General features: G+C 40.6%; 2 protein-coding genes across 2 annotated transcripts; both read left to right on the top strand.

Moving 5' to 3' along the window:
• The first annotated feature begins 1983 nt into the window (after window positions 1-1983).
• Window positions 1984-12701, top strand: mrs2 (magnesium transporter MRS2). The gene is made up of 12 exons (XM_070967193.1): window positions 1984-3029; window positions 4014-4078; window positions 4363-4399; window positions 4527-4639; window positions 9151-9312; window positions 9419-9549; window positions 9754-9870; window positions 10254-10323; window positions 10484-10566; window positions 10829-10946; window positions 11094-11207; window positions 11488-12701. Exons 1-12 carry the CDS (start codon window positions 2633-2635, stop codon window positions 11545-11547), a joined length of 1467 nt encoding a protein of 488 aa, XP_070823294.1. The 5' UTR covers window positions 1984-2632; the 3' UTR covers window positions 11548-12701.
• Window positions 12702-13736: 1035 nt separating this feature from the next.
• Window positions 13737-23782, top strand: LOC139333834 (syndecan-2-like). The gene is made up of 5 exons (XM_070966503.1): window positions 13737-13963; window positions 19725-19857; window positions 20701-20924; window positions 21196-21478; window positions 21746-23782. The coding sequence occupies exons 1-5, from the start codon at window positions 13904-13906 to the stop codon at window positions 21907-21909; spliced, it is 864 nt and encodes a 287-aa protein (XP_070822604.1). The 5' UTR covers window positions 13737-13903; the 3' UTR covers window positions 21910-23782.
• The last annotated feature ends 2389 nt before the right edge of the window (window positions 23783-26171 follow it).

Below are 26171 nucleotides of genomic sequence, written 5' to 3' on the forward strand. Positions count from 1 at the left end.
AACATTACTGAAATGTCCACTCTCTTGACAATTTCTCTAGAACATCACATGGATTAGTGTTCCTCCAAACAGAGCAATAGAAATAAGTCAGAAAATGAAAACAAGGTGGACATATAATGGGCAATTAGTGTGCGTTGGTTCAGCGAGGAGAAACACTTGCAGGACCACCTCATTGAGGGGCAGTTGCCCCAAACAGCACAACCTACACTGAAGTGAAGTAACCCTGTACAGAAAAAAGAAAGAAAGAAAGAAAGAAAGAAAGAAAGAAAGAAAGAAAGAAAGAAAGAAAGAAAGAAAGAAAGAAAGAAAGAAATACAACCATTATCAGCACAAAACACACTAAGTTCAGTTTCCTTATTGTGTATGTGTATTTTTAGATGTGCATAATACTGTGCATCGCCACAAATCTCTGAAAAATTGAACAGTTCACAATTTAAAGCTTCCAGATTTTAATGTATCCTAACATGAAATAAACACGACTTTATTATAAAGTGGACACACTTGGCCATGTCACTCATCTGAATGGTAAGTGATTACATTGTAAAAACAGAAGCCACATGGCACAGCACTGACAAGAGAGCGAGAAAAGAGAGCTTCTCATGAGTGATGTGTGTACCGTTACATTTTGTATCCATGGCAACGCACAGCGGTGGCAGCCATAGACATAATATACGTAGACGCCTCATTACGTGCTGGAGCGTAATCCAGCATCGCCGCCATATTGGGTGGGTCTCTGATAGCACCAGAGCCAACCAAAGTCAACGTAAAGAAAGCAACTATGCCCCTATTTTATTTATTTATTTTATTTTATTTAGCTTCCCAGCCCCAGTTGCAAGCTTAACGGGGTAGTGTAAGACGCTGGAATGACCTGGAATTTTAAAGGTTACTTTTCCAGGCCTTAAAAAAAAAAAAGAAGGAAAAAAATGTACTGACCAGGTATATATGGGAGCTTTGTATGTATGTATGTATGTAAATGTGTTAAAATCAGTGTATATCACAAACATCAGCAGTTTCAGTCCAGGCTATTGTGGAATCTTTGTCATCCTAAAGCTGTGAACAGTTGTTTAAATTTAGACATGTCAGGCCAGAAGGTGTGTGTGTTTGTGTACGTGTGTATGTTTGAAAACAGCAGTGGACTGTGGGCCGAGTCGACACACATGATGTGTTGGCTAAAAAGAAAAAACCTTCCTCGTTTTGACAGTTTGTTTTGGTGAAGTTTTATTCCAACACAACTGAGTAAAAAAACTTACTCAAAGTTTAATAGGCATGTCAACAGGTTATGTGAGATGTCTGGTTTGTGTGTGTGTGTGTGTGTGTGTGTGTGTGTTGTGTGTGCGCGCACGCGTGCATGTGCCTAACTTTACATTAAATATACTCAGCGCACAAAAACAAAAATAAAGAAATTCTTGTGTTATTGGTGTGTACAGAAGGGTCATGATTTTGTGTGTGTGAGTGAGTGAGTGAGTGAGTGAGTGAGTGAGTGAGTGAGTGAGTGAGAGAGAGAAATAAATTCAAATGAACAATCAAACTGTTTCTTTATTCAAATATAAAATTGATTAATTTATACATTTATTATATGCCATACCATATGTCTGTATTCTGCTCTTTAACAAAGTATTTCAGCATCAAGCACGTGTTTTAATATGTGACAGCGTCCTGTGTCATAACTACACCTCTGCCATTTGTAACAAACCAAACTGTGTGAAAATCGGGTAAAAAGTTATGATTACTGTAGTTGGACATACACCTTCCTTTGTAGAAATAAATGCACTGGGGGCGCATGGGATACCCATCCAAGATGGCGGCCGCGCTGGACGTCAGTTCCAATAGGAAGCGTCAGTCAATGAGGCGTCTACGTTCATCATGTCTATGGTCACGACCTCATCTGTGCTAAAAAAAAATGTCCGTCAACTTTTGCAGTCAGAGCGGTTATCTGTACTGGAGACGATCTTTGGCGGTCCGTCCTTGTCACCGCGGTGCATTATGGTCAGGAGTAGCGCACTTGCCTCTGTTCTCCTGTTTGCGAGTTTCTTCCATCGTGCTAACCTGTACTTTAGCAACCTGTTTTCGGACTAAAAAACAGACTAACGTGTTGATTCAGGAGAGTGTGTAGCTAGCAACAGGTAGCTAATTTGTGTTACTTGTGTTCTCGTTTACTGTCACGACGAATTTTTAATGGATAATTACTGAGAGCACAAGCTGTCCCTGATAACTAGCGGCTAACATAACTAGCATAACATGCAGAGCTACACAGCACTCTTGTAAACATTGTGAAGAAAGTTAGCAGGTAGTTGAGCTAAGGCGACACGTGATGAGCATTACAGTAGGCTACGTTAACCAATAAGTGGTCATACTCTAAATGTTATTTATGTGTTGTTATTCATGTCGTACCTGCGGATCTGGACTGTGCTCTAGCAAACAAACTCACCAAACGTGAGGGCACCAAGGGACCACTGAAGGACTGAAGGATTCTACACATTTTCACCTTTTTATTCCACTCCTGTACTCCCTTCGTTCTGCTCAAATGGAAGCCAAAGCTCGCCGCCCTTTTTTCCACCACCATTCTCAGCTCTCGTATGTTTTATGATCTCTTGTCTGCAGCAGTGGTGGATGTCAGCCCTTTAAACTCGGTATGGCCGTCTGTATGATGGCTGTGTGTCGTGGTCGTGTAGGGATGAAACTTCACAGAGTGCTGCTGAATGGCTGTATGAGCTGCACTAGGATGTATCCGCCAGGTGGTGGGAGCTTTTCTTCAAAGCGCCTTCTCACTTCTGTTAGTCCTTTTTCCTCAAGAGTGGGTGGGACTCGAACCCTCATCATTTGCACTGCTCGTACAGCGCTCTACCCACTGAAGTACACTGTGCCGCTTGGGAATAGAAAGCCGGGACTGTGCAGCAGGAGCTACAGTGATGTCGGTTCACAAGCGCTCTGCAGCCAAACACTGCCTGTGTCCAGATGTCAGCACAGAAGATCGCAGCCTGCTGCAGAGAGAAAGGAGAACCTGCTGCAAGGAGCTGCGGCGTGGCCTGGTAAGACTGAGAGACAGTCAGCATGCATCCTGACAACAGCTGCTTTGAAAAGAATCCCTTTTTACAGCAGAATGCAGATTTCTTTGGGTTTTTTAATGTATGCTGCTTTTACATTGTCCACTTTTAACAGTCTTTTATTTGTTGATAACTGAACAGTAGTTGATTGCAGTCCATCATATGTTTTCCATATTTCACGACATTATAGCTAGTCTGATAAACTGGTAGGCCAGTGTTATCAAGAGATGTTAGCTTATCACAGATATACTGGTACTGGAATATATTTCTTGAGGATAAGTATTGAGAATTAGCTGTAGACAGATGCCAGTGTGTTATCAAATATTGGTATCAGTCTTGGTATCATAAATTCAGTATTACTGACTTAGATAAGTTGTTTTTGACTGACACTTGTGAACATTTGTTATTGAATCAGTCGTGTGAAACTGGTGATTAAGACATCCGCATGCTTGTTTCTACTGACTGTAACAGTGTCTTGCTTGCTGCTTTATGTTCTGTACATACAATGAAACAAAGCTGAACCCTGATAGAGGTATGTTGAAAAAGAGGCTTGGCAGGGTGATGATGAATCTCATTTTGCAGGTCAGATATGCAGCAGTTTATTTTCATTTCCTGGTTGTTTCTTCACCAGACAGTTAATTTGCCATTTTTTGTAGCCACATACAGGGTTTGTATGCTTCTGCTAAACCTAGTGTCACTGAAAATCCACAAATATGAAGCTGATTTGCCTTTTAACATCATGGTGATCTGCAAGGATGAGAATCAAGCCACTTAAACAACACTGTTGCTTTCCCAACAATTATAGAGCACCGTATATCACAGATATACTGGTACCGGCATATGTGAATGCTCTTTATTGCTGCAGCCAAAAGAAGGAAAAGCTTTAAACTCTATAGTTGGAATTGTCCAGCGTCATGAGTGAAATATTTTCCTTTACATGTGGTTTAACTTGGTCTTTTCTTTGAACAGTGTGCTTTACCCGCAGCAGAGGGACAGACGCCACAGTTTCCAGTGTGCCTCCAGCTTTTGTAGTGGTAAGAGAAGCACCAAGGTCAGCCAAAAGCATTTCAGTGGCTACTGAACAGCAGTGACTACAATGAAATCCAAGTCAAATGTACTTAATGGCGAGATGCTTTTGGAGAAACCGATGCAGACTTTGACTTGATCAGATAGATTTAACCAAGGTTTCCCACATGTCTTATCACACATCTATCAATCTGCGGTCCAACATTTTATGTGTTGAAATACATTAAAAGTGTTGTTAGTTTGAGTGATTGCTAGAGGCAGAGTCACGGTTTCTTGTTTTTTTCTTTCACAGATGAAGTTTGACCAAGAAGGAAATGTGACATCATTTGGTAAGTGTTGGAAAAAGCTTTTAGTGTCCTGTTACACATGAGGTCAAAAGTCTGTGAAATAGGATGGTGTCTATGATGTCCTCTGCCTCTGCTCCTCTTACCGGTGTGATTTTTTTTTCCCTTGCAGAAAAGAAGAAAACCGAGCTGTGCCAGGAGCTCAGTCTTCAGGCCCGAGACCTTCGCTTCCAGCACAGCACCAGCCTCACTGCTAGAAACAACTGCATTATCATACGAATGGAGGTATGCTCTCTCTTTCTCTCTTATGAGGACACTTTGTGGTTGTCTGTTGTCAGTCAAATCTGCCTCATCTTTAATCTGACTGTTGATTTGGAAACATTTTGTGACCATAAGTCTAAACCAAACCATTAATAATAACAACAGCTTTTCCTTCATGGCCACCTAATAGTTCTGCATAACACTCAGAAAGCTTCTCCATGTGTTGCAGCACTCATTACAGCTCCATTTTCAACCAGATAATTTCAACCTGTTGGTAAATGAGACATGATGCCAAGAGGATGACATAAAATAATAAGATAGAATAATGAGCTGTAGAATTATAAGACCCTGTAGGGGTTTAAGAAAGTATTGTAAGTGAATATCGAGTGGACTAAAACTCAATGCATGAAGCAGACTGGGAACATTAGTGACATGAAAGTCAGGGAAAAAGCTGGACTTAGTGAGAACAATGTTTATCGCGCACCACACGCGATTGTCCTCTGGAGGACATGCTGGTGAAGGTGTAGTGTATCAAGCAACTGCGATCGTAGTTCGGCATTTTACAGAAAGCAGGAGTTACTCCTAGTTCTCCAAGCAAATCATGCATGGTCTCCACCATCGTCACGGTGAGGTAGCCACACTCTTGGTCACACCTGATGATGAGTGAGAGAACGTGGGTCACTTCAGGGTATGTAATATTTCCACTGGAAATGAAAAAATTAAAACAAATGTTTATTTTGAAGAAAAAGCTACCATGGACTCACCTGTCCTTCTTCCTTCCTGTCCCAAATGCCCGACACTCCACACACTCCACGTGCTGCTGACATGTGCCCGGACAATCAGGGCAGATCTCACAGGTTGGGCCTTTGAATTGTGTTTCACATACACATGTTCCACACATGCACCTCCCTCTGCCGTTACACACCTGCCCGTTTATTGCCATACAGGGAGCAGTGTCCGTGGAGCAGCTGCAGTCTTCATCCGTCCAGTCTGGATCACAGACGCAGACTCCACACTCGCACCTCCCATGACCTCCGCATATCCTGTTGGATAAAACTTTTAAATCTGTTTCTGTAATTAAGTAGAAGTCAAAGCTTAGACGGTGTTCTTGAGCAGAAAGTGCCTCTTAGTCCTCACATACTGTACCTGTTGTTGTGGTGCGGACAGTCAAAGTTGCTGCACTCGCAGAATTGTCCGCTGTACTTTTCGTTTGGATTTTCTCGTTTGTCACACTCACAGGAGTCCTCCACGCACTTCCCTCTACCGCTGCACACAGGTGCATTCGGGCCTGAACGACAGGCATATTCATTTGTCGAAAACAATGAATCTGCCTCCCTCTGGCACTGTTGTCCAGCGTAAGAATGATAGCACTCACAGTGGCCACACACCAGAGCCCCGTGGCCACTGCAGCTAAGGCTGTTTTCCTCACGTTCTGCCATGCAGTCACACTGGCCTGGGGAAACAAGTTTTATTTTCACATTATAGAGACAAATTTTTGCTTTTTACTTAGCCTGACTGTTTCATTCTCTTCGTCTTCATGGAACTTATTTTATCTCATTGTCCAATTTTCAGCTACTCAGCCTTTTGATCGCATGTTGGCTGTACTATGGTTCTGAAGATGTGCTCACATGCCAGCGTTAGCTCCAACTTTGCACTCAGTGAAAAGCCTCTGGGTGTGATGTGGACAGACCAGGGCCCAGTCCTGTTCTGCATCTGGCTCGAGTCGTCACTCTGACTGGGACACCGGGCAGCCTCAACGTTCACCTAGATAAAGCAGTTTATTATTCTAATAACTTTTATTTCCCAATGTCCTGTACAATACATCCGTCTTAATGTTGCTGACCTGTATGAGCAGGGGGTTTCCATCTGTGACGCTACTGATTGTGATATTGACTCCCGCTGGCACAGGGCCGGTGTCCATAGTCAGCTCTGTGATAGGCTGGTGGTCTGTAGGCATGGTGATCATGAGAGGGAAGGACTGGCTCACACCCGGCCTCAGATGGAGTGTGAGCTCCTGCGGCTGGAGGAACATTGCCTTTGCATTCTCTGGCTCGCTGCTGCAGAAGTTGAAGAGTCGCCAGCAAGAAGATCAGTACCTTAGAAGTCACAGCAGTCTAGACCAAATAATGACACTTTAATCTAGCAGCAGTGTCAGTTTGGAGTAATTTGATGCATGGCTGTGTTGCACTTCCTGTTTGTGATTTATAAGATATGAGGTGTGTTTTATCTGACAGGCTAGCCACATGTTAATAATTTGATAGCAGATCTTTAAACCAGGACACTGACCTGCTGTCATTCTTGAGAACCTGCACCCCGCCCTGAGGGTTATACACATAATCTTTAGGACAGCCTGCATGCTGCAGCCCCTTCAAGGTGTGACAACGGATGTCAGAGTAGGGGGCGGTGCACCAGGCACACTGGGGGCCCGACTGGATGCACTCGTCACAGTTTGAGGCAGATGTGAGGCATGTTTGCTGTTCGGCCCAGCTGGGACACAACAACCCCAGCAGCAGGCAGAGGCAGAGCAGCTTCACAGCCATCCTGCAGTTAGAGAAAAGCTTTCAAATGATCTTCTTGGAAATGATAAAATATAAGATCTAAGTAAACAAGTTAAAAAAAAAAAAAAAAGTGCTGTCAATCGATTAAAATATTTAATCGCGACTAATCTCACGAATGTCATACTAAATTTATCGCAAATTAATCTCACATTTTTATCTATTCTAAATGTCCCTTGGATTATCATGTTAATACTCATCGCCATGGAAATGTGGATAGGCTTGTTTTGTGAAAATGTTTTTTATTGAAAACAACAGCGTGTCGTGCTATATTTCACACTAACATTCTCACTTTGAGCAGTCATTCACATTTGAGTGAATCAAATCTCACACAATTTAACACTGTCAATAAACAGATGACAAAAAAAAAAACTTCGTTACAAAAAAAGCCCCTTCAACAACCCTTTCTAAGGGATCAAAACAGGGTGATACAAGATAAAGTTAAGTGCACATCATTGTAAACTAGGACTCAGCCTGTCGTGCAGTAAAACCACGGCTTAAACTTTCCTTTCTTAAGTTTCTTTGAACATACAAGCATCCATATGCCTCTGTCGAAAGCCATCCATTTTCACCTGGTTTTGACAAGGAGGCGGTAGAGAATTCACATTAGCCGTGTGTTTGGCCATCAAGTGGTATTTTATACGGAAGCCCTAAAAGGCCATGGATCAACATAATGCAAAGTATAAAAAATATGTTGATCCATGACCTTTCAGGGCTTCCGTAATTTCAGACTGGATGTGCTACGATGATAATTTAGTTCACACCAAAAATACACACAGATAACTTTGGTCTTGTCAGTCGACCCATCTGGCAACTTTTTGAAACTAAACTTTCCATTCAGAATCTTGTTCGCATCCATTTTGGCATTTCGCGCTTGACATCCACACAAACCGCTAGCCTACTTTTTTTACAGCTAGCGAGCAGACAAGACCAAACACGTGCTTGGGGCGTGCCTATTGTTTTGTTTCTTGTTTACAATTGGATCCTGTAGTTTTTCTAACATTACTAGCAGTGGCCACAGCTTATAAAAAACTACAAGTTCACTAGGTCACAAAGAGCGTTAATCTTACGATAAAAAAAAATTGCGTTTGCGATATTTTTGACAGCACTAAAAAAATACATTTGTGTATGATAAATAGGTAAACCTTTAGTAAGTTAACTCTCTAAAATGAATCTTTTTGTGTGTTTTTGTCTTTGTTTCTCTTCCTGTCCCTTCTGACTTATACTTTCATTACATTTTTAAGCAGTATGAGATTTTGAGGTGAGATTTTGCATCTTTTTGTTCTTTAGGAACTTACTAACTTTGATGTAAACGCTCAGAATACATATCATATGTATTTCCTGACAAAGATAGAAGCCGTAGAAACTATACTTCTGTTGAAAATTGGAAAAACAAAACCTTTCTTGAGCACCAGAGAGACAAACAAATAAACACCTCAGCAGGACTGTGATTAATAACAAGTAACCTGATATACCTGTTGCCTGTTCCTGCTCTTATTCCCACACTTTGCTCTTTCTAACAGCATGCCTCATGTTTCTCTGGTTCTGTAGTTGATGTTATGCACAGTGCTGGTACGTTACCTGAAGTATTGGAAGCTTTCTGCGTCTTGGGGAGTATCTGTCTGTGAACACTGACACGCTGACAAGCTTCAGTCAAAGAGTGTGAGACCCAGGATGCAGGAAAATGATCACTGAGCAGATCGGTGTGCTGTTTTGGGTTTTGAACAGACAACTGTACTTCAGCAGGCTTGATATCACTACAAGAGTTTTACATTGGTCAGCTCTCCCTGCAAATATTGACAGATCAGAGTCGACTGTCAGGACTCCAGTCATCCACTCATAGTTCTTTGTGTACAAAACCTTGCATGAACTTTTGATGAAGATGTTAAATATAAGAATCCAATGGGGGCAGAGTGCACGTTTCAGTGCTTTCTAAAGCAGCTAACCTCCCCACTCCCCTGTCCCTCTGTTTCTCCACAGTCTTTGAAAGCCATCGTGACCCCGCAGTGCCTGATGGTGTTGGATTTTCGTGGTCTTGGATTGGAGCGTTGGTTGGTTCTGGACCTGGCCTCTCAGCTGGCAGCACAGACCCACTCTCTGCCCTTTGAGTTCAGAGCACTAGAGGCCATACTGCAGCACAGGGTGAGACAGATTAGAGAGACGCTGTCCATTTAAGAGTCTAACCTGCCTCTGTTGTGAATCAAGGTGAAGTGTGTGTCTTCATGTCTTAATGTGTCCGTGTCAATAGGTAAACAATCTACATGCTCGGCTGAATGATGTCGAACCTGTAATACTGGACACATTGGAATCCCTTGTAGATCCCAAAATCCTTTCTGCTGATAGAAGTAAACTACATATACTGCTGCAGAACAGCAAGAGGTAAAGTACACTAACATATACACTGACATTACTTGTAAAATCTTTTATGAATAAGAAAAGATAGCATCAGCATTGCAGTGCTTTGCTGTATTATGATAATCAAGAACTGGGTCTGCATCTCTGGTTCTTCATCTCTAGGTATATAAAGCTTCAATTATCACGTCTTGTCTGTCTCTCAGTTTCCCTCTTTTGTGCCTCCAACAGCTTGTCAGAGTTGGAGACGGACATTAAAGTTTTTAAGGATTCCTTGCTCAAGATTTTGGATGAGGACGAGATCATTGAAGAACTCTGTCTGACCAAGTGGACAGATCCAAGAGTTTTGTATGTTACACGTGCACTCACATACACTCACATGAATGCTAAACACAGTTGTCTTAAAAGCTCCTTTAAAGCTCCAGTCAGTGGCTGCAGTAAAAGATGAAAAATGAGAAGACTGGGTTGATCCCCAGTGTGTCGAAGTGTTTGTCTGTACCATGTCCTCAGTGGATTGGTTGGGATTAGGGCTTAGGCTCTGTTATGCATCACACTTTGCAGTGTGAAATCCTCCCAAGCAGGATTGATACTTTGTGACAACAAAAAGTTTTACATTTAAAGATATAGATCAGTTCCATGCTATATGTCTGTCTGTCTGTCTGTCTGTCTGTCTGTCTGTCTGTCTGTCTGTCTGTCTGTCTGTCTGTCTGTCTGTCTGTCTGTGTTTGTAGTGAGGAGAGCAGTTTGGGTATTGACCATGCTGAGGAGATGGAGCTGTTACTGGAGAATTACTATATGCAGGTAATACTACTTATCTAACTAGCAGGTATAAAATGTTCCACTTTTCCTCATTAATGTGAAATAATTAAAATAATTGAATCCTGATAAGTAACTTTACATTGACATTTTCCACTACCCAGTGATGTTAAGTGTTCATATGAGTGTGAACTGCTCCATACAGGCTGAGGAGCTGGCAAACAAGGCGAGAGAGCTGAAAGGGCTGATAGACGACTCTGAGAGTGTCGTCTTTATCAATCTGGACAGGTACACACATACACACAGGGTACACTGCATGTATACATACAGTATGTGTGTGTTTGTCAGATTATAATTTTGACTGTTCAAAATGTCTGTTTATAAAAGCTGTCATGTTTTGTATGTTTCCTTGCCTTTTACAGGATTTTGTTTGAATCAGTTTTAATAATATTGTAACTCATATTGTGTGTAGTTTTTGTGAAACCGTGATCCATGGAAGACGTATTGTATGTCCTCTTGAAAGCTGCATGTGCTGTCTGTTTCGTTCCAGCCATCGTAACGTGATGATGCGCCTGAACCTGCAGCTGACGATGGGTTCCTTCTCCCTCACCTTATTTGGTCTGATTGGAGTGGCCTTCGGGATGAATTTGACGTCGTCCTTCGAAGAGGTGAGACCGCTTCTTGCTGAAGAGTTGTCTTACCTCTACAGTCCAAAAAAGTTGTTTGGTTTATTTGAAATAAGTCATTATTTGCATATTGTACCTTTTGTATGTTTATACTCACGTATATTCATGTGTTCACTTGTTTATCACCAGGACCCTCGTATTTTCTGGCTGGTAACAGGCTTCATGTTCTTGGGCAGTGGGCTGATATGGAGACGACTGCTGTCCTTTCTGGGACGACATCTAGAGCCTTCAATACCCCCACTAGTAATACAAACATATATGTATATATGCACAGACATACATTGGCCTCTCACCATTTTTTTTGCTTTTCCTGAGATGGTTAATATGATGTCTGTGTATTTCTTTACTATTGCACCTCATCTAGTGAAATACAAGTCTTCCCTCTCTGGTCGTGTGTGTACGAAGGCCACTCCTCACCCAAAATTGCTAATATTGATGACAGTACATAATTTTATTTCAGTATTTCAGGTTAAAGACTGGTTAAAATCACACCCTGACTGTCATTCTTTTCTTTGTGACACAGATCCCTCCAGTTTGGAAGAGAAATCAGAAAACATCAGACATGAAGGCGGGAGTCAGATGATGTTCTACCTCCGCTCTGTAAACTGCCACAGACCTTCTACAGACTGTTTTACTCCACCGAGTTTAAGGCTGCATCCAAATGTCAGGAGACTCCATGTGTGCTTCTGTGTCCCCATCGTTGTACTCGTCTTTGGAGTTATTCCAGACACTTGGTTAGATATCGTCATATATGTGGATAAAACATGTGGACAGAGTATTGCCCTGCCATCACAGGGTATATGACACCTATATGCAGCTGAAGTTTCTCTTTCACTTCATAGGTGAAAGAAGTGTGTTAAAATGACTAAATCCTATTAATTTTAATAAATGTGAACCAAATTAATGTGTAAAGTCTATTGTTAAGGTTTAAAAAGTTATTTCCTCTGTCATCATTATGTAAGTGATAATCTGGAATCTGTTAACACAACTGATTATAAGTAAAAGCTCATTTTCAGGCAATTCTGACGGAGCAGTGGATGAGCGGCATCAGCCATTTTCCCCTCCGTCTTAAAAAATGTGTTTCCAGTTTGGTTTGGTTTGGTTCTGATAGCGTGTCTCATTTTGTTACCATTTCTCACTTTGTTACCGTGAGTGTCTGGAATTGACATTTGCCCAAAAAGTAAAGGGTTGTGATACATGAGGATCTTTTCACTTTAAAGCTGTTATTGACTTCATCTTGTTCCTGTTTGCATGAAAGCGTGTTAGTATTCAAAATGTTAAAGGTGGAGCCATGACGAAGCCATGTAAAAGCCTTCTACCAAAGGAAAGCTCTGTCAATATTATATTGCGACACATTACACATGTTGACAGCCCATGCCTTACAGCAGTGGTTTCCAACCTGGGTTTCAGGGTACCCTCAAGAGGCCTCATGAATCACAGGGGTCTGGAGGTGATAAACCGCACAGGGGAACAGATATTTCAGCTACAACAAAAATACTGTTAATTTAAAGGTTGATTAGATAATGTCACATCTTTAGCTGAATTGGTCAAAGCATATGCAGCAGGTGAAAAGGAATGGCCAGTAGATTTGGCTTCATTTTCATGGGTCACAAGCCAAACGTGTTGGAAAGCACTGCCTTAACAGAACTGTATTTTTCCAAATCCTTCCATTTTTTTTTGACTGCTGTATATCACTGTTGTATATTTGATGCCTATAAAAATATTCAGCCTTCCTGCAATTTTTCTTTTTTCTTTCTTTTTTTTGGGATAAAATCGGGCTTTTCTGACATTGCACCACCAAAAAAGACCCTTCATATCTATTTAAGGCACATTTGCCATATTTATGAGAGAGAGAAGGAGCTGCCTCGAAGATAACCGTTGTTTTTGTCAACCTGTCATAACCATTCTTGGACACGAGAGGGAGACATGCCTCCAGTTAAAAATTCACTTAATCAGCTGATGCTGAAGTGGCAGCGCAAGTTTATCTCACGTATAAAGTAAGTACAGTGCAAACAGTGTGGGAAGGCAAAATATTCGCTGGATTTTATTTAATAAACTAAACGCTGCCACGTGTATGTAGAAATGGCATGATTTGGTATACCCGAGCTATTACATACTGTATTTTATCAAAATGTACTCATTTACTAGTTTCTTCAGTGTTCCAGGAACCTATATTACCTCTTATTGCTTCTTTTAGAGAAGCTGTTGACACATGTGCTATAGCCTTGTTAGTTTTTGCTTCCCCTTTGCAGAGGTTTCCATAAAGTAGTATGTTTAGTCACCAAGATGAGAGCGCCATCATTTTCAGAGCAGCGTTGACTGATATTATTTCATACAACCTACATCAATCCAACATCTGATGGGCATTTCCAATGTGTTTACTTACAACATACAGTAAAAGGCAGGTAAATAGCTGCTTTTAAGATTTAGTTCACCCATTAATTATTTGACTTTACCAAAATTTTGTCAAGGTGATCTTAAGCGATGTTGTGGTGTTAAGATAACTGTGAGTTAATGGTTTTTAAAACATGTTTCCATCCATGAAAGGAAGTGCATTTTTGTTTCCTACACACGTCCCCCGCTGTGTGTGTGTGTGTGTGTGTGTGTGTGTGTGTGTGTGTGTGTGTGTGTGTGTGTCCAGAGAGACACTCTCCCAGCCGTTTACCTCCGTCTGCGTACGTCACGCCGTGCTGACGTCACGGCGGAGCCACGCTACAACCCGTCCAAACAACTTTTCCAGAGGAACTCCACATCACTACGCGACCAGGAGCCGACCACAGAAGTGCTGAGATTTGACAAAGTAGCGAGGACACCAGCGAAAACGTGTCGAGGAACAAGCGGAACAACATAATTTTACTTTTGAGTACATAGAGTTTAGTGTATTTTCTCACTACATTTCTAATTTTCTTTCCAACTGCCGTTTTTCTCTGGAAGTTAAGATGAGGAATCTGCGGTTGTTGTTCCTCGTCGGGCTGGCGACTGGGTTTATCAGTGAAAAAGTGAGTAGCTTTTAATTGCACTTTTATGTAAAATATCCAACAACTAACTGTTTGTGAAGCCTAAATGTTATTTCATTCGACATTGTCGACTTTTGAGTCTTTCTTGTCTTTCTTTTTTCCCAGAGAAAGGGTACTAAATAGCCGTTAAGATACGTTGAAAGTCAACATTCCATAACGTTTGATTTCCTACCAATCCAACGTCCCGATCAAACCGCTGGTTTAAGTGCCCTGCATGTCATGTCCCAGCTTTTTCACTCTGTTTATTTTGTTAGCACACTACTCTTAATTGGTCCACCTGGACGTTTTATGTAAAGTCTGTGCTAAAAAATAATGAACATGAAAATAAGCATAGCTGTTTGTGTCGCATAAGCCAACGTTATCTTCCAGGAAGCAATCGTATTTGCGATAAGATAAGTTATTGTGCGGGCTAATGCTGCTTTGCTATTATTCACCCACTGACTGTGTGTTCAAGCCAAGTTCAGGCGTCCAGTTGGAGTCAAGTTCACACAGGTCCAAAGTCTGTTCGACCTCTAATGTTAGCTCACAGGTTTGACATGTGACCTTTGACCTGCCTATCTCACCCACACAGGGTTGAGGTCACATCTTGAAATGTCAGTATTTGCAATGATGTTTCAGAAAATGCCTGGAATGACAAAATCCTAAATTGACAGGTCAGGAACTAGACAACTCTCCCTGAATTTCCCCTCCTCTCCTTTTGTGTGTGTGTGTGTGTGTGTGTGTGTGTGTGTGTGTGTGTGTGTGTGTGTGTGTGTGTGTGTGTGTGTGTGTGTGTGTGTGTGTGTGTGTGTGTTGTAAAGCTGAAAAACACCTGGAAATGACAGGCTTAAGCAGAGCTCTGTACATTGTCACAAGTGCAAATATATCCCTGTTGCATGATTTATTGACTGTAAAAGTCCCAAATGCTAGGCCAGAGAACGTCGCCACCTCTCCAGAAATGCATGATAGTCGTGATTTATGGACTGTATATTGTGAAAGGGAGAGAGCAGAAACCTGAGACTGTCCTGGCGGATATGTGTAGCGGGAACTGACAGGGCAGTAAACATTGGCAAAATATTAAAAGAGTTATGGAGACAGAGAGGAAGTGAATGCAGTTTAATTTAACTCATTTCTCACTTAAGGCCCTGTGAGTCTCAATCTGAGGACATCATGTGATTACTGGCAAACTGCTTTTTAAACTCTAAACTTGCACTTTTATCATCTTGTAATGTGTGTCATACTCTGCTCTACACATGCTTTGATTTCCCTTGACTTCATGCCACTAATCCACAGACTTCAGTCCTAAATTGCTGGGCGTAATGGGCTACGGCATATATCAAAACTGCATCTTGAATGTGGCTGTAGAATTACTGGTTAGTTAGTGAGTGATGTTGCTCACATCAGAAAGATGAATGTTGAAACAGGCTCTCTCCCGTGACACTTTGTGAGCCGGTAGTGGTGTCATTCCGAGGGCGGATGACTCAGAATGAGTCCTGCTGGGCTAGTCCAGACAAGCACAGAACTGCGTGGGATACTCACAGTTTTACAGAGTAGGCAGGAGGAAGAGTTTGTGGCACCTGCCCTCGTTATTGTTAATGATTATGTTGACAGTGCTTCTGAAACAGATTGACAAAACAAAAGGAACAGATGAAATGACAATCCACGAATGGAAAACGAGTTGTTTGACATCACCAGCTGTGGAGAATTGGTGTACAGTGGGCTTTACCTGAGGTTTCATGCCCTCTCAGTTTATCAGTAGCATGGACTTGGTTACAAAATTGTTCTGTATATGAAGGCAAGACTGTATACACCATATCTGTTTTACAGCATCTTATTGGCTGTCGGACTGTTTCTGTGATTTTCTCGGGACTTGGTTGTATATCTGACTTTCATGTCATTGAGGGATTTTCACACCATTGTTAAATATATACAACTAGATCTGTAAAACCAGAGCAAACTACAGTGTGAAATACCAGTGAGGCTTTCACCACATATTGGTGGTGAGGAGACTCTTTCATACAGCTCTTTGCACCACCACAGACCTTTTAACATTTTAAGCCTCTTAACTGATAAAAATCTTGTGTTTTGCCAAGACTGTGAATCTTTTGTTTGGGGTCAGCAACTTCAAATAACTCTGATACATATCTCAATTAAGGGTGTCATCACCTGGATAGGACAAAAGAAGGTGTTCTGTCACTCCCTGACTATTAGCATCACACTTAGGAATTTTGGGTAGAAAAAAAATGTTTTCTACTCATCTTTCTATACAATCCTACCAAACTCTGTCCAAACCTACAGAGTTGTAATGAAAATGTCAAATATCAATTTATCCCTATTTTCTCCTGCATGTTTCTTACATTATCAATTAATTTAGCCTTTGTGAAGCCTTTGGAGACCATAACTGCTGTTCAACAACTAAATGAACACATTTGACATTGAGGGGTCAGACATTTTATGACTCGTAGCCTTGGTCAAACACACACCCCCTCGAACGCAGTGTTGTGTGCTGATGCTATCTAGATGGTGATGACAGCTCTGCTGTGTTCTTGTGGCTGTTACACAACCTCACTCCTGGCCCAACTGCTCTCTCATTATTATTGACTTCCAGCTCATTGGGGAAATATTTCACTGTAATAACTTTCAATCGAGTAGACACAAAAATATGTGTTTGTTGATTACAAGGTTTAATAATGCACTCATACAGCTTCCCTGTTGCATGTCTAGTGTTTTATCATTACAATCTGGCTGTTTCCAGAAAGCTGTCTTCACTTAGACAAAGCCCTGGGATACCAGATGGTTATATATGGCCTGTGTGTTTGTGTGTGTGTGAGCTATGTACATATGTATGTCTTCCAGATGTATGTAACCTCTGAGTGACTCAGTCAAGTCTTTCAGTAAACCTAAGGCATAACTTCTTCCCAGCAGGGGGGATGGAAAGAGAAAGTGATATCTCAGGTTGTTTTGCCTTTGGGTTTCGTTTTGTACGTTACATTCTCTGAACACGTGTCTGAGAATGCTTGAGTTGAAACATTCAGTCAGTTGAAAACGATTGAGTTCTGGGCTGTTGGTTAGTCATAACAAGAAAGTTGAAGATATCACCTTGAGCTTAGAATTTGTGCAAAGGGCATTTGTCACTATTTAATGTGATTTTAATAACTAAATGATACATGGAAAAAAAATCTGATTAATCATTAAAAAATCATTGTTAGCTGCAGCCCTTCTGTGCATGCTGATATCACACTAGGGCTATGGCAGTAATCCAGTTATTATCATGATCAACTATAGACTTTCAGATATCATGAAAATCGTATCTATGTGTGATTTATGTGTGATTGTGCATATAACTGTCATATTGTCCTATTTATTGGTCAGAAAACATCCTGTTAATGGAGATAATAATTTCAACCATATAGCCAAGACCTACTTCACTGTGAGGGATTGTGTCTAAAGCAAAAGTACGCAGTGGAGGTGGTGTGGTTGGGAGCTCACAGTAGTTGTGGTCTTAAAAGGGAATCTAGCTCATTTTCCAGGATGTGAATTGTGTGTGCTACCTTCAGCGTAGACGTGAGTAGCGCTGCAACTAGCAATTACTTTCATTGTTTATTAATTTGTCAGTGTTTTTTCTCAATTCATTGATGCTGTGTAAAATGTCAGAAAATGGTGAAAAATGTCAATCAGTATTTCTCAGTTCCCAAGATGACGTCCTCAAATGTCTTGTTTTGTCCACAGCCGAAAGATACTCAGTTTGCTGTCAGAGAGGAGGGAAGAAACCAGAAAATATTCACATTTAAGAAGCTGCAATAAGAGAAAAAAGTTACTAAAACATTAATCAAATGTCAAAATAGTTTGCCATTAATTTAAAATTTAGCAACTAATGCATTAATCGTTAATTAATCGTTGCAGCACTAGACATCGTTGATAGCTTTCTTTCAAAGCTATCAACGAATCCAGACACCAGTGATGTCCAACCTGGAGCTGTGAGCTCTACAGTGAAACAGCTCGCAGCTTGAAACTCTCTTTGGTCTTCCACATAAAAAAGTTTAGGCAGTGTATGAGCAAAACATACAGGGAAGACATCATGAACATCACATTTGTGCGCATGCTAAGTGTCTCCATGTGTTACATTTTGACAAGCTCACCATCTGCTTTTGTAATCCCTGGTTGAAGACAGCAAGAATGTGAGAGCCCCCTCTGCTATTTTAGTCAGCCCTGGCATTATGAGACTCTGCTGTCTTTTGAAAATAGATGTTAACAGTTTTCTTTTTGGCCAGTTTGACTGTAATACAAACACAACATCTGGTTTGTCTCTGATGGGTTTTCTCTCGTCACATCTCAGTCAGCTCCAATAAAAATCAAATCTCAGAAGTCACAAAGGAAATGAGTGCGCTCATCTGCAGTTATAGAATAAATACACAAATACATGTCTGGCTTACTCGACTGATTCTTTTCGTCGCATGCAGAAAAATGTATCAGTCGAAGCAGTTACCAGCAACATGACTTATTGTTTTGTTTGTCGCTTACATCATTGCCTTACTGAGCAGACTTATACCTTTACTTCCGTCAAGAGTGAATATTTATCGCACTAAAAGCTCAAGTGGTACACCTTCTCACTCATCTTCTCCTATGTCACCAGCACCTGTTTTATGGGAAATATACAGCACTGTCCCTGTCTCTCCTCCCCTTCCTTTCTCCAGTCTCCCTCCTTTCTCCCTCTCTCAGCACCTGTGTTAGTGGAAGCATAGTATACATACCAGACATACTTCAGGTCTCAATGGGCCATATTCATCCGTGTGTGTGTGTGTGTGTGTGTGTGTGTGTGTGTGTGTGTGTGTGTGTGTGTGTGTGTGTGTGTGTGTGTGTGTGTGTGTGTGTGTGTGTGTGTGTGTGTGTGTGTGTGTGTGTGTGTGTGTGTGTGTGTGTGTGTCTGTCTGTCTGTCTGTCTGTCTGTCTGTCTGTCTGTCTGTCTGTCTGTCTGTCTGTCTGTCTGTCTGTCTGTCTGTCTGTCTTGCTTTCTTACTACCAACATCTGCTGAGCTTTCCCTCTCTTTTTGATTCTCAGACCCATTGTCAGGTCACTGTCTTTGAGTCACGTGTTTTCCTAGTCTGCCTGAACCATTTTTTTTAACCATAGCATGTTTTATTCTGCTTCAGACGTACTGCAGAAACAGTCATATTTCAACTGACTAATGAAGTACCTCATCTCTTTGGCTGAAGTCTAGTTTCTTTTGTCAGACTAAGCTTCAGATGATCAGACAAAGTAGGGTTTTGGTTTTCATCACACTCCCTCACGTAGTGTTTGAGTTAGTGGGAGGTTTTCCTGAGCTACAATCTCATATAATATGATACAGTTTTAGTTTTTTTTCCTGTGTGTGTCCACTTGTCTTTGAAGCTGCTGTATCCCTCCCTCCTCCTCATAAACACACTTAGATCTCTGCTGTCTGGCTCTGTGAAGCATCACGTCTGGCTGCCACAACACATGGAATGAACAAGAAACCAGCGTCCATTTACAGTTCATGTTACAGTATGGATGCAGTACACACTGTGCTTAAACCCCCAGACACCACTGAACACTGGCATATTTGGTCAGTGTAGGTCATTGGTTGTGAGAGGTATTGTCTTACTCCCAAACTAGAGACATTCACATGTTTTTGATCAGTGGAAGGTATTCTAGATTCTTGTGAGATTTATGTGTCTCTGTTTCTATCATTGTGAGCTTTTCCCTCCTGCTTGAATAATAATATCTGTAATTTCTTTTCTCTTCCAGCTCTTTGTCTCCTCCCAGTCACCCTTCTCCCCATTGGATGATCTGTACCTAGAGGGACGAACATCAGGTGACCTCCCTATAGACGATGAAGATGGACTGGATGGTGGCTCAGGCTCTGGATCCGGAGACTATGGTAAGGAGACCACTGTCTTTGTTTTGTAATTGTTTTTGCTTTGTTAGCTTTATTAGTGGAAATCATTTTGGCTGCAGCTTCACAGTGGAAAGTTCATTTTACAAATTGTAATAACTTAAGCAGTTAGTTTTACAAACATTGTTGTCACCTCAGGATGTGTTTCCTTCTCTATCAGTCCCCTCAGTTACTCATGTCAGACAAATGAGCCATAGATGTACTGTAGAAACACGTGCTTGCATATTCAGACACAGAAGCACTCACTCACAGTGCACCAGATGTTTGTCCTGAGGTGACGTGGAGTTAACCAGGTGAGGTTTTATTGGAAGCGCACAGATGTCAGATTACTCTCTGCCTTCATTATCTGTGACTCACCTGCATGCCCACGGTGAGTAATGTGTTGAAACATAGTTCATCCAGAACATTGACTGGGATCACCATATAAACTAAAATGTGGTTCAGTAAATTCCAGCAAGTCATAAAACTCACAGATTGCGTTCCTCCTTCATGTTAAAGGAACTCCCCGAGAGCACATTTTAAAATAACATCACTGTACTACAAAAACCATGTGTCTCCCAAGAATGTTGACTTGCGTGAAATGAGACCAACTGCCCACTTTTGAGCTTTATGACAATGGATATCTGAATAATTTATTTATCTGGAGAATTTATTTATTCATCAACCTGTAAATTCACATCAACATTTAATCCTTCAGTTTGGCCGAAAAAATCTACATCAACAAAATTGCAGATAATTGGTTTTCTTTGGACAACGACGACTCACTGAATCGTTTCTATCAGAAATCAGTGAAAACTTGTGGTGATTGGATTGTTTCCTCTGTCTCAGCTTTCACTGACTTGAGAGATCAAGAGGAGAGACTCCTGAGGTTCCTCAACTTCTCCAGGACCGCAGTCTCCAAAGACATGGTTCCAAGTCAGCCACAGCCAACAGCACACTCTCCTCACAACCCACCAACCACAGCAGCAGCCAGCCAGGATCCTCCAACCACAGTGAAGGACACCAAGAAAACTACATTCATATTCTCTGATGGGGACAGCAGGGATAAGGAGGTAGAATATTGCTTTTCCTGTTATACAAATCCTGATCTCAGAGTAAGAAAATGTTAATTTACAGACTTGCATCCAATTGCACTTTTGATTTCCCCCATCTTCTGTGTCAACCAAAAGCCTCAAGCACATATCTGTTATATGCTTTTTGTCATGTAGTGGAGTGAGAGTTGTTATAAAGTAAGACTTCAAAGAAATATCTATTCTTACTTCTGCAACACGTGATAGCAAAACTTTCAGAACTAAGAGCTTATTAATGTATATGTTCCTCCAGGTGGCAGGTAAAACTGACTTGATCACACCAAGCACCAGTCCCAGCTCCACCAGCATGGCTCCCAGTGAAACTACTGCAACCACAGTCAGTGTAGACATTAGTGTGACCAAAGATACCGACAAGGACAACAGTCTGGATAGGTGGGACGTCTCCACGCCCAAACACAGTATAGAAGAAGTAGTCCAGGAGAAGGAGAACAGCCTAGGCAGCAGACTATTTGAGCTGGACTCTCCCAAAGAGGTGACCTCTGAGAACTTGTGGGAGAGGACGGAAGTGCTGGCAGGTAAGGACAGATCTCCACTTTACTGCATCTTTATTTCCCCACATGCCGGGTTTGTGGGGTAGTTCACTGAGACTTTGACAGTTAACGGTATGAAGACTGAACAGATAAAGGTTTTTGTGATAAGACATACATTTTTTGGAGCTGTACAAATTGCAAGCAGGTTATCACATAATGTTAGAATATCAAGATTTAGATCTTTGATGAATGCATTTTGCAGGAAGTGTGGGACTCAAAATAAATGTTAATATTTCCTTGTGCCCTCTCCAGCTGTGATAGCGTGTGGAGTGGTTGGATTCCTCTGTGCTGTTTTCCTCCTCCTCCTCCTCGCCTACCGTATGAAGAAGAAGGACGAAGGTAGCTATGACCTGGGAGACACCAAACTTTCCACAACCGCCTATCACAAAGCGCCTACCAAGGAGTTCTATGCCTGAACGGAGCAATAGGGACTTTAAACGGAATCTGTCTCCTCCCAGTCAGGACTGAGAATGGATCTATAAACAGCTAAAGAAGATTCCTCTTTGAGTTTGAAGTTTGAAGTCAAGCACCTCTGTTTTTCTGCAGTGCTCCTTCCATTTTTTCTGTTTTACTTTTCTGTGCTACCCCCTCACATCTCTATATGTGTTCAGTGTTTGTGAAAACGAGGTCATAAAACAGATAGGACAATTTAAATACATTCCTATGATTCTGTTCTCGGGAGGACGTCAAATACGTATCCTAAATTTTAAGGAAGGAATCTTTTCTAGAGTATGATGATGGATCAAACTGAGCTAGTGTAGGAAAGTAATCAGCTTCAAACAATACTGTGCCTTTAGACCCACATCTAAGATGAACCAGGCTGGGCTGGACTTTATTATTTGTTACAGACAAATCGATTGTCTCATTTAGCAGAGCACCTGTCTGAACTGTCCCAGCTCCTCTGAACAACATCAAGGAAGTTCACAGAAACATATGAATAGCTTTAGCACATTTTGAATGCTGTTAATGGAAATGGTACCACGTATGGGATTAGTATTACAAAAGGCCGACAAAAATTTGTTTAACATTTTTTTATTGTCACATTTCATTTCATTTTCTGTGTGCTTTCTTTGCTGAATTGAAGGCTTTTTTTGTTATGAGGAGTGAATATATTTTTTCATATGCTGTCCAGTATTGGTATGAGAGATTTTATAACTCTGCAGGTACATATTTTTTGTTGTTTTCTCATAGATATTTGACACTTATAGAACTGACCAAATATAAATGTGCTTTTTTTGTCTTTTGGAAAATTATTTTAGTTGCCTTTTCGTTGTGTTTTGGTGTTAAGAGATTATTTTCCGTAAGCCATTTTTTAAAGGAGATTTCAGCTGTGCCATTGTATTCATGCGGTGGTAGCCTTAAGTAGGTAAATGTCCCTCAACCTTGCATCTGTTCAACATTAGTAATATTTTCAGGGCTTTTTTATTTGGTGACTGAGTGCAGCAAGCATGTGGGCAAGGATTGCTAAGGTAGAGCCAAGGCTAATGACTATAATTCAGAAACCGTAGAAGTGACCAAGGCTTTCTGACGACAGCCAAAGCACATTCCTTTCCGACTGTCAACTGTATACGGCTACAATAGCAGGTTTGAACTTAAAGGGACAGTGACTCCATTTAATGTTTCTGATGATTCATAGTCAGGGCTTATTCACACAGCAGGGTTTGAGAATTAAAAAAATTGAACTGTTTCAACTGTGATAGGCCACGTTACTGACTGGATTTCCCCAAATAAGGAATTTATTTGCTTCTTACATTTTCTTCTCAATTTATTACAATGCTACTCTGAGTGTAGGTGTGTCAGGTTTTAAATCTGTTTCCTCATAAGCAGTCTTTACCTCAGCCAGCCAACCAATGAGGCATGGGACCGTTTTAGAGATTTTTAGAGCTTCAGTAAGGATACAGCTAACAGCAGTGACAACAGGCTGGTATTCCCTTTTGATAGTGCATTATTTTTACTTGTATACACCTTGTTAAATATATATATATATATATTTTAGTGAATATATTGGGCATTTGCCCTATGTATAGCGTCTGAGTTTTAACCAGCTGTCTACTGCTTATTGTGTTTTTTTTCTCATAATTTTTTTTCATCTTCCTATTCAAATGGGAGAAATGTCTTGAAGCAGCTCTGTTTGTGACTTTACAGCCGTTATGAAAAGGTCAGATACTAAAACCAAAGATAGATCAATGGTAGATATGTACAGATAGGTGGTTAAACTGCAAGCAGACCTGCGCCCTGCCCACATACTCTCACTGAAATTGGTTAGGTTGGTTAGGTCTGTTGCTCTGACTTTGGTGACTTTGAGGTTAATCTTACAAACAAACATGAAATTGTCATAGACTTTTAGGTGAGGCTACTCAATGGAGTTTACATGATATGAACTCCTTTGCCAAAATGGAAAAGACTGTTTTCAAACTTTTCTCTTTTAACTGAATACAAATGCAAACTACCTATTCATTATGGCTGGAATAAACAGGACAATCTTATTTCTAACCCACTGTGACTTACTGTTGATAACATGATATTTGTCAGATGCCTAAATCCTCAGTGCCTCACGATACATTGTATACATTCATTTACAGAGCTTTTGCAGGATTAGTGTAAGTGTACAGATCTGCAACTGGGAAGAACTCTCACATTTCTGTTGTCCATACCAGCAGAAATTTCTGAGAATATTCTGACATAAATCATACCCATAGAGGGTTAAGACAACGGGTTAGCACTTGCTGGCAATCCAGCAGGTGATGACACACAACAACCTTTCTCTTCCACGATATCTGTAAGTTTATACAGTATGTTGATGATACTATAATTTATGTGTATTAATTTATAACTGATTAGACTATAATCCAGGTTGATATGTCAATGATAAATTGGTATTGTCAGTATTTACTCATGGTCAAAGCCTCTTTGTGCCTACTGCTCAGTTTGTTATATATTTATGCTTTTAGCGTGTTTGACAAGCCTCGGTTCAATTCATTTTCAATTTCATTATCAGTTGTCTGGCTTTTTTAAATGCCTTTTTTTTCATATGAATGCATTTAATAAATGATTAAAGTAGTAAGTTCTTTGTAAATATGTTCCAGCTTTAATTTTCATGTTACTCAAAGTTGAATATGAATTGACTGAAGCCTTGATTTGAACAGATAACACCTACACATTGGAAGGGGCCAATCAAATACCAAACAAGCGATGAAATGGTGACATCAGCACACGAGGTGACCAATAGAGAACTGTGTTGCTGAAATGGTGTATCTTTTAAGGTTCACTACTGAATAAAAAACGTGGCTTTAAAGCAATTTAAAAACTGGCTGTTTGTCATTTTTTGGCTTTTGGCATTGGTCTAAATATAAGAGCGCAAGACAGATGCGTTCACTCAACAGCATGTATGTAAACATTCATCCACGTTGCCCTTTTACTGATCTTTTTTCTCATGTCACCCCTCTCTCTCTCTCCCTTGTCAGTGTTGTGTATTCACTGTGTGAATAAGACAATGCTAAGAGAAGATGAACAAGTCCTGTATCATTCTACAGAAATTCACAGTGTCAATAGATGAAAGCTCTGACTAGATCCTTAGTTTGTAAAAAGCTATTGGTCAGGACTTGTTAAATGTGCTTGCAGTGAAAGGTCAGCTGCAGGTAAACGCACTGACTTGTTGCCTTTGTTCCACTGCGCTCTTGCACAGTAGCACAGAAAAACATTTCCTCTCAACCTCAAGAAACATCCTCTAACAAATGTAAGTGCCAAGAAAAAAAAAAGTTTTCAGACCACTGTGTTAAACCAAGCCAGCAGCATGTGAATGGAGCCAAATGGTCAGATGTTTTCCAAAACCTGATGATGCAGAGAAAAAAACTCAAATGGCAGAGGAAAAAGTGAAAAAAAAAAAAAAAAATGCTGAAGATGTTGATGTATTATATCATTATGTAAAAGGAAAGGTGGAAAGTGCACAGAAGTTAAACTCCTGTACATAAATTCACATTATTCTATAGGTACAGTAACATACAAGAGTGTAAGAAAAGTTTAAGTAAACATATATCTGTTGGATACATTACAAGCACTTGACAGCTTTTTGGGAACTACCCTGGTTGACAAAGAGCTAAAAGAAATGCCAGAAGAAGGCATATAAAATTGTCCCGTCAAACACATTAGAATTTGGTTTCTGCATTCTTCAGATCACATCTTCCCAGAATATTACCTGTACTGACTGGAGCATGACCTTCCTTCTGAAATGTCAGTTTTTGAACAAAGTAACCAACAAAAACTCTGAGAGCTCAAACACTTGATTTGTGATGGGGTTACATTTGGAACGTTATATTTCATTTTGTCTGCATTTGAGTGAAAGGTAAGGACTATCGATCTATGAAACAAACAGCTGAACAAAGTGTCAGGTGTGCACAGAAATCCACTGATCTCTCTAATCCTAATGATTAAATGATTAATGTCAGTGTTGAAGTGATATCTTCGAGAATCATTTCCCTAAGCTGCCAAAATCTTTGTGTCTTATGCTTAATGCAAACTCTGAATAGACTCTGGTACTTATTTGTGGGTCATTTAAACAAACTGATTGGCATTGATTTTACTATATAAAACTTTGTTCAGTATTTGTACCAAGCTGAAATTCAGTTGAACTCTCGAATAGATTAATTTACAACTATTGCATGTTTTTTTTTCTTTTTCT

The sequence above is a fragment of the Chaetodon trifascialis genome, chromosome 7, assembly GCF_039877785.1.
Source record: "Chaetodon trifascialis isolate fChaTrf1 chromosome 7, fChaTrf1.hap1, whole genome shotgun sequence".
Lineage (NCBI taxonomy): Eukaryota > Metazoa > Chordata > Actinopteri > Chaetodontiformes > Chaetodontidae > Chaetodon > Chaetodon trifascialis.

What these genes read in the sequence shown, in the direction of transcription:
- mrs2 (XM_070967193.1), top strand. Translation starts at nt 2,633, where the DNA reads ATGGCCGTCTGTATGATGGCTGTGTGTCGTGGTCGTGTAGGGATGAAA. An exon ending in CTGCTGCAGAACAGCAAGAG is followed by an intron (nt 9,550 to 9,753) that starts GTAAAGTACACT and finishes TGCCTCCAACAG; the next exon opens with CTTGTCAGAGTTGGAGACGG. An exon ending in TGACGTCGTCCTTCGAAGAG is followed by an intron (nt 10,947 to 11,093) that starts GTGAGACCGCTT and finishes GTTTATCACCAG; the next exon opens with GACCCTCGTATTTTCTGGCT.
- LOC139333834 (XM_070966503.1), top strand. Translation starts at nt 13,904, where the DNA reads ATGAGGAATCTGCGGTTGTTGTTCCTCGTCGGGCTGGCGACTGGGTTT. An exon ending in CTGGGTTTATCAGTGAAAAA is followed by an intron (nt 13,964 to 19,724) that starts GTGAGTAGCTTT and finishes TTTCTCTTCCAG; the next exon opens with CTCTTTGTCTCCTCCCAGTC. An exon ending in GAGGACGGAAGTGCTGGCAG is followed by an intron (nt 21,479 to 21,745) that starts GTAAGGACAGAT and finishes TGCCCTCTCCAG; the next exon opens with CTGTGATAGCGTGTGGAGTG.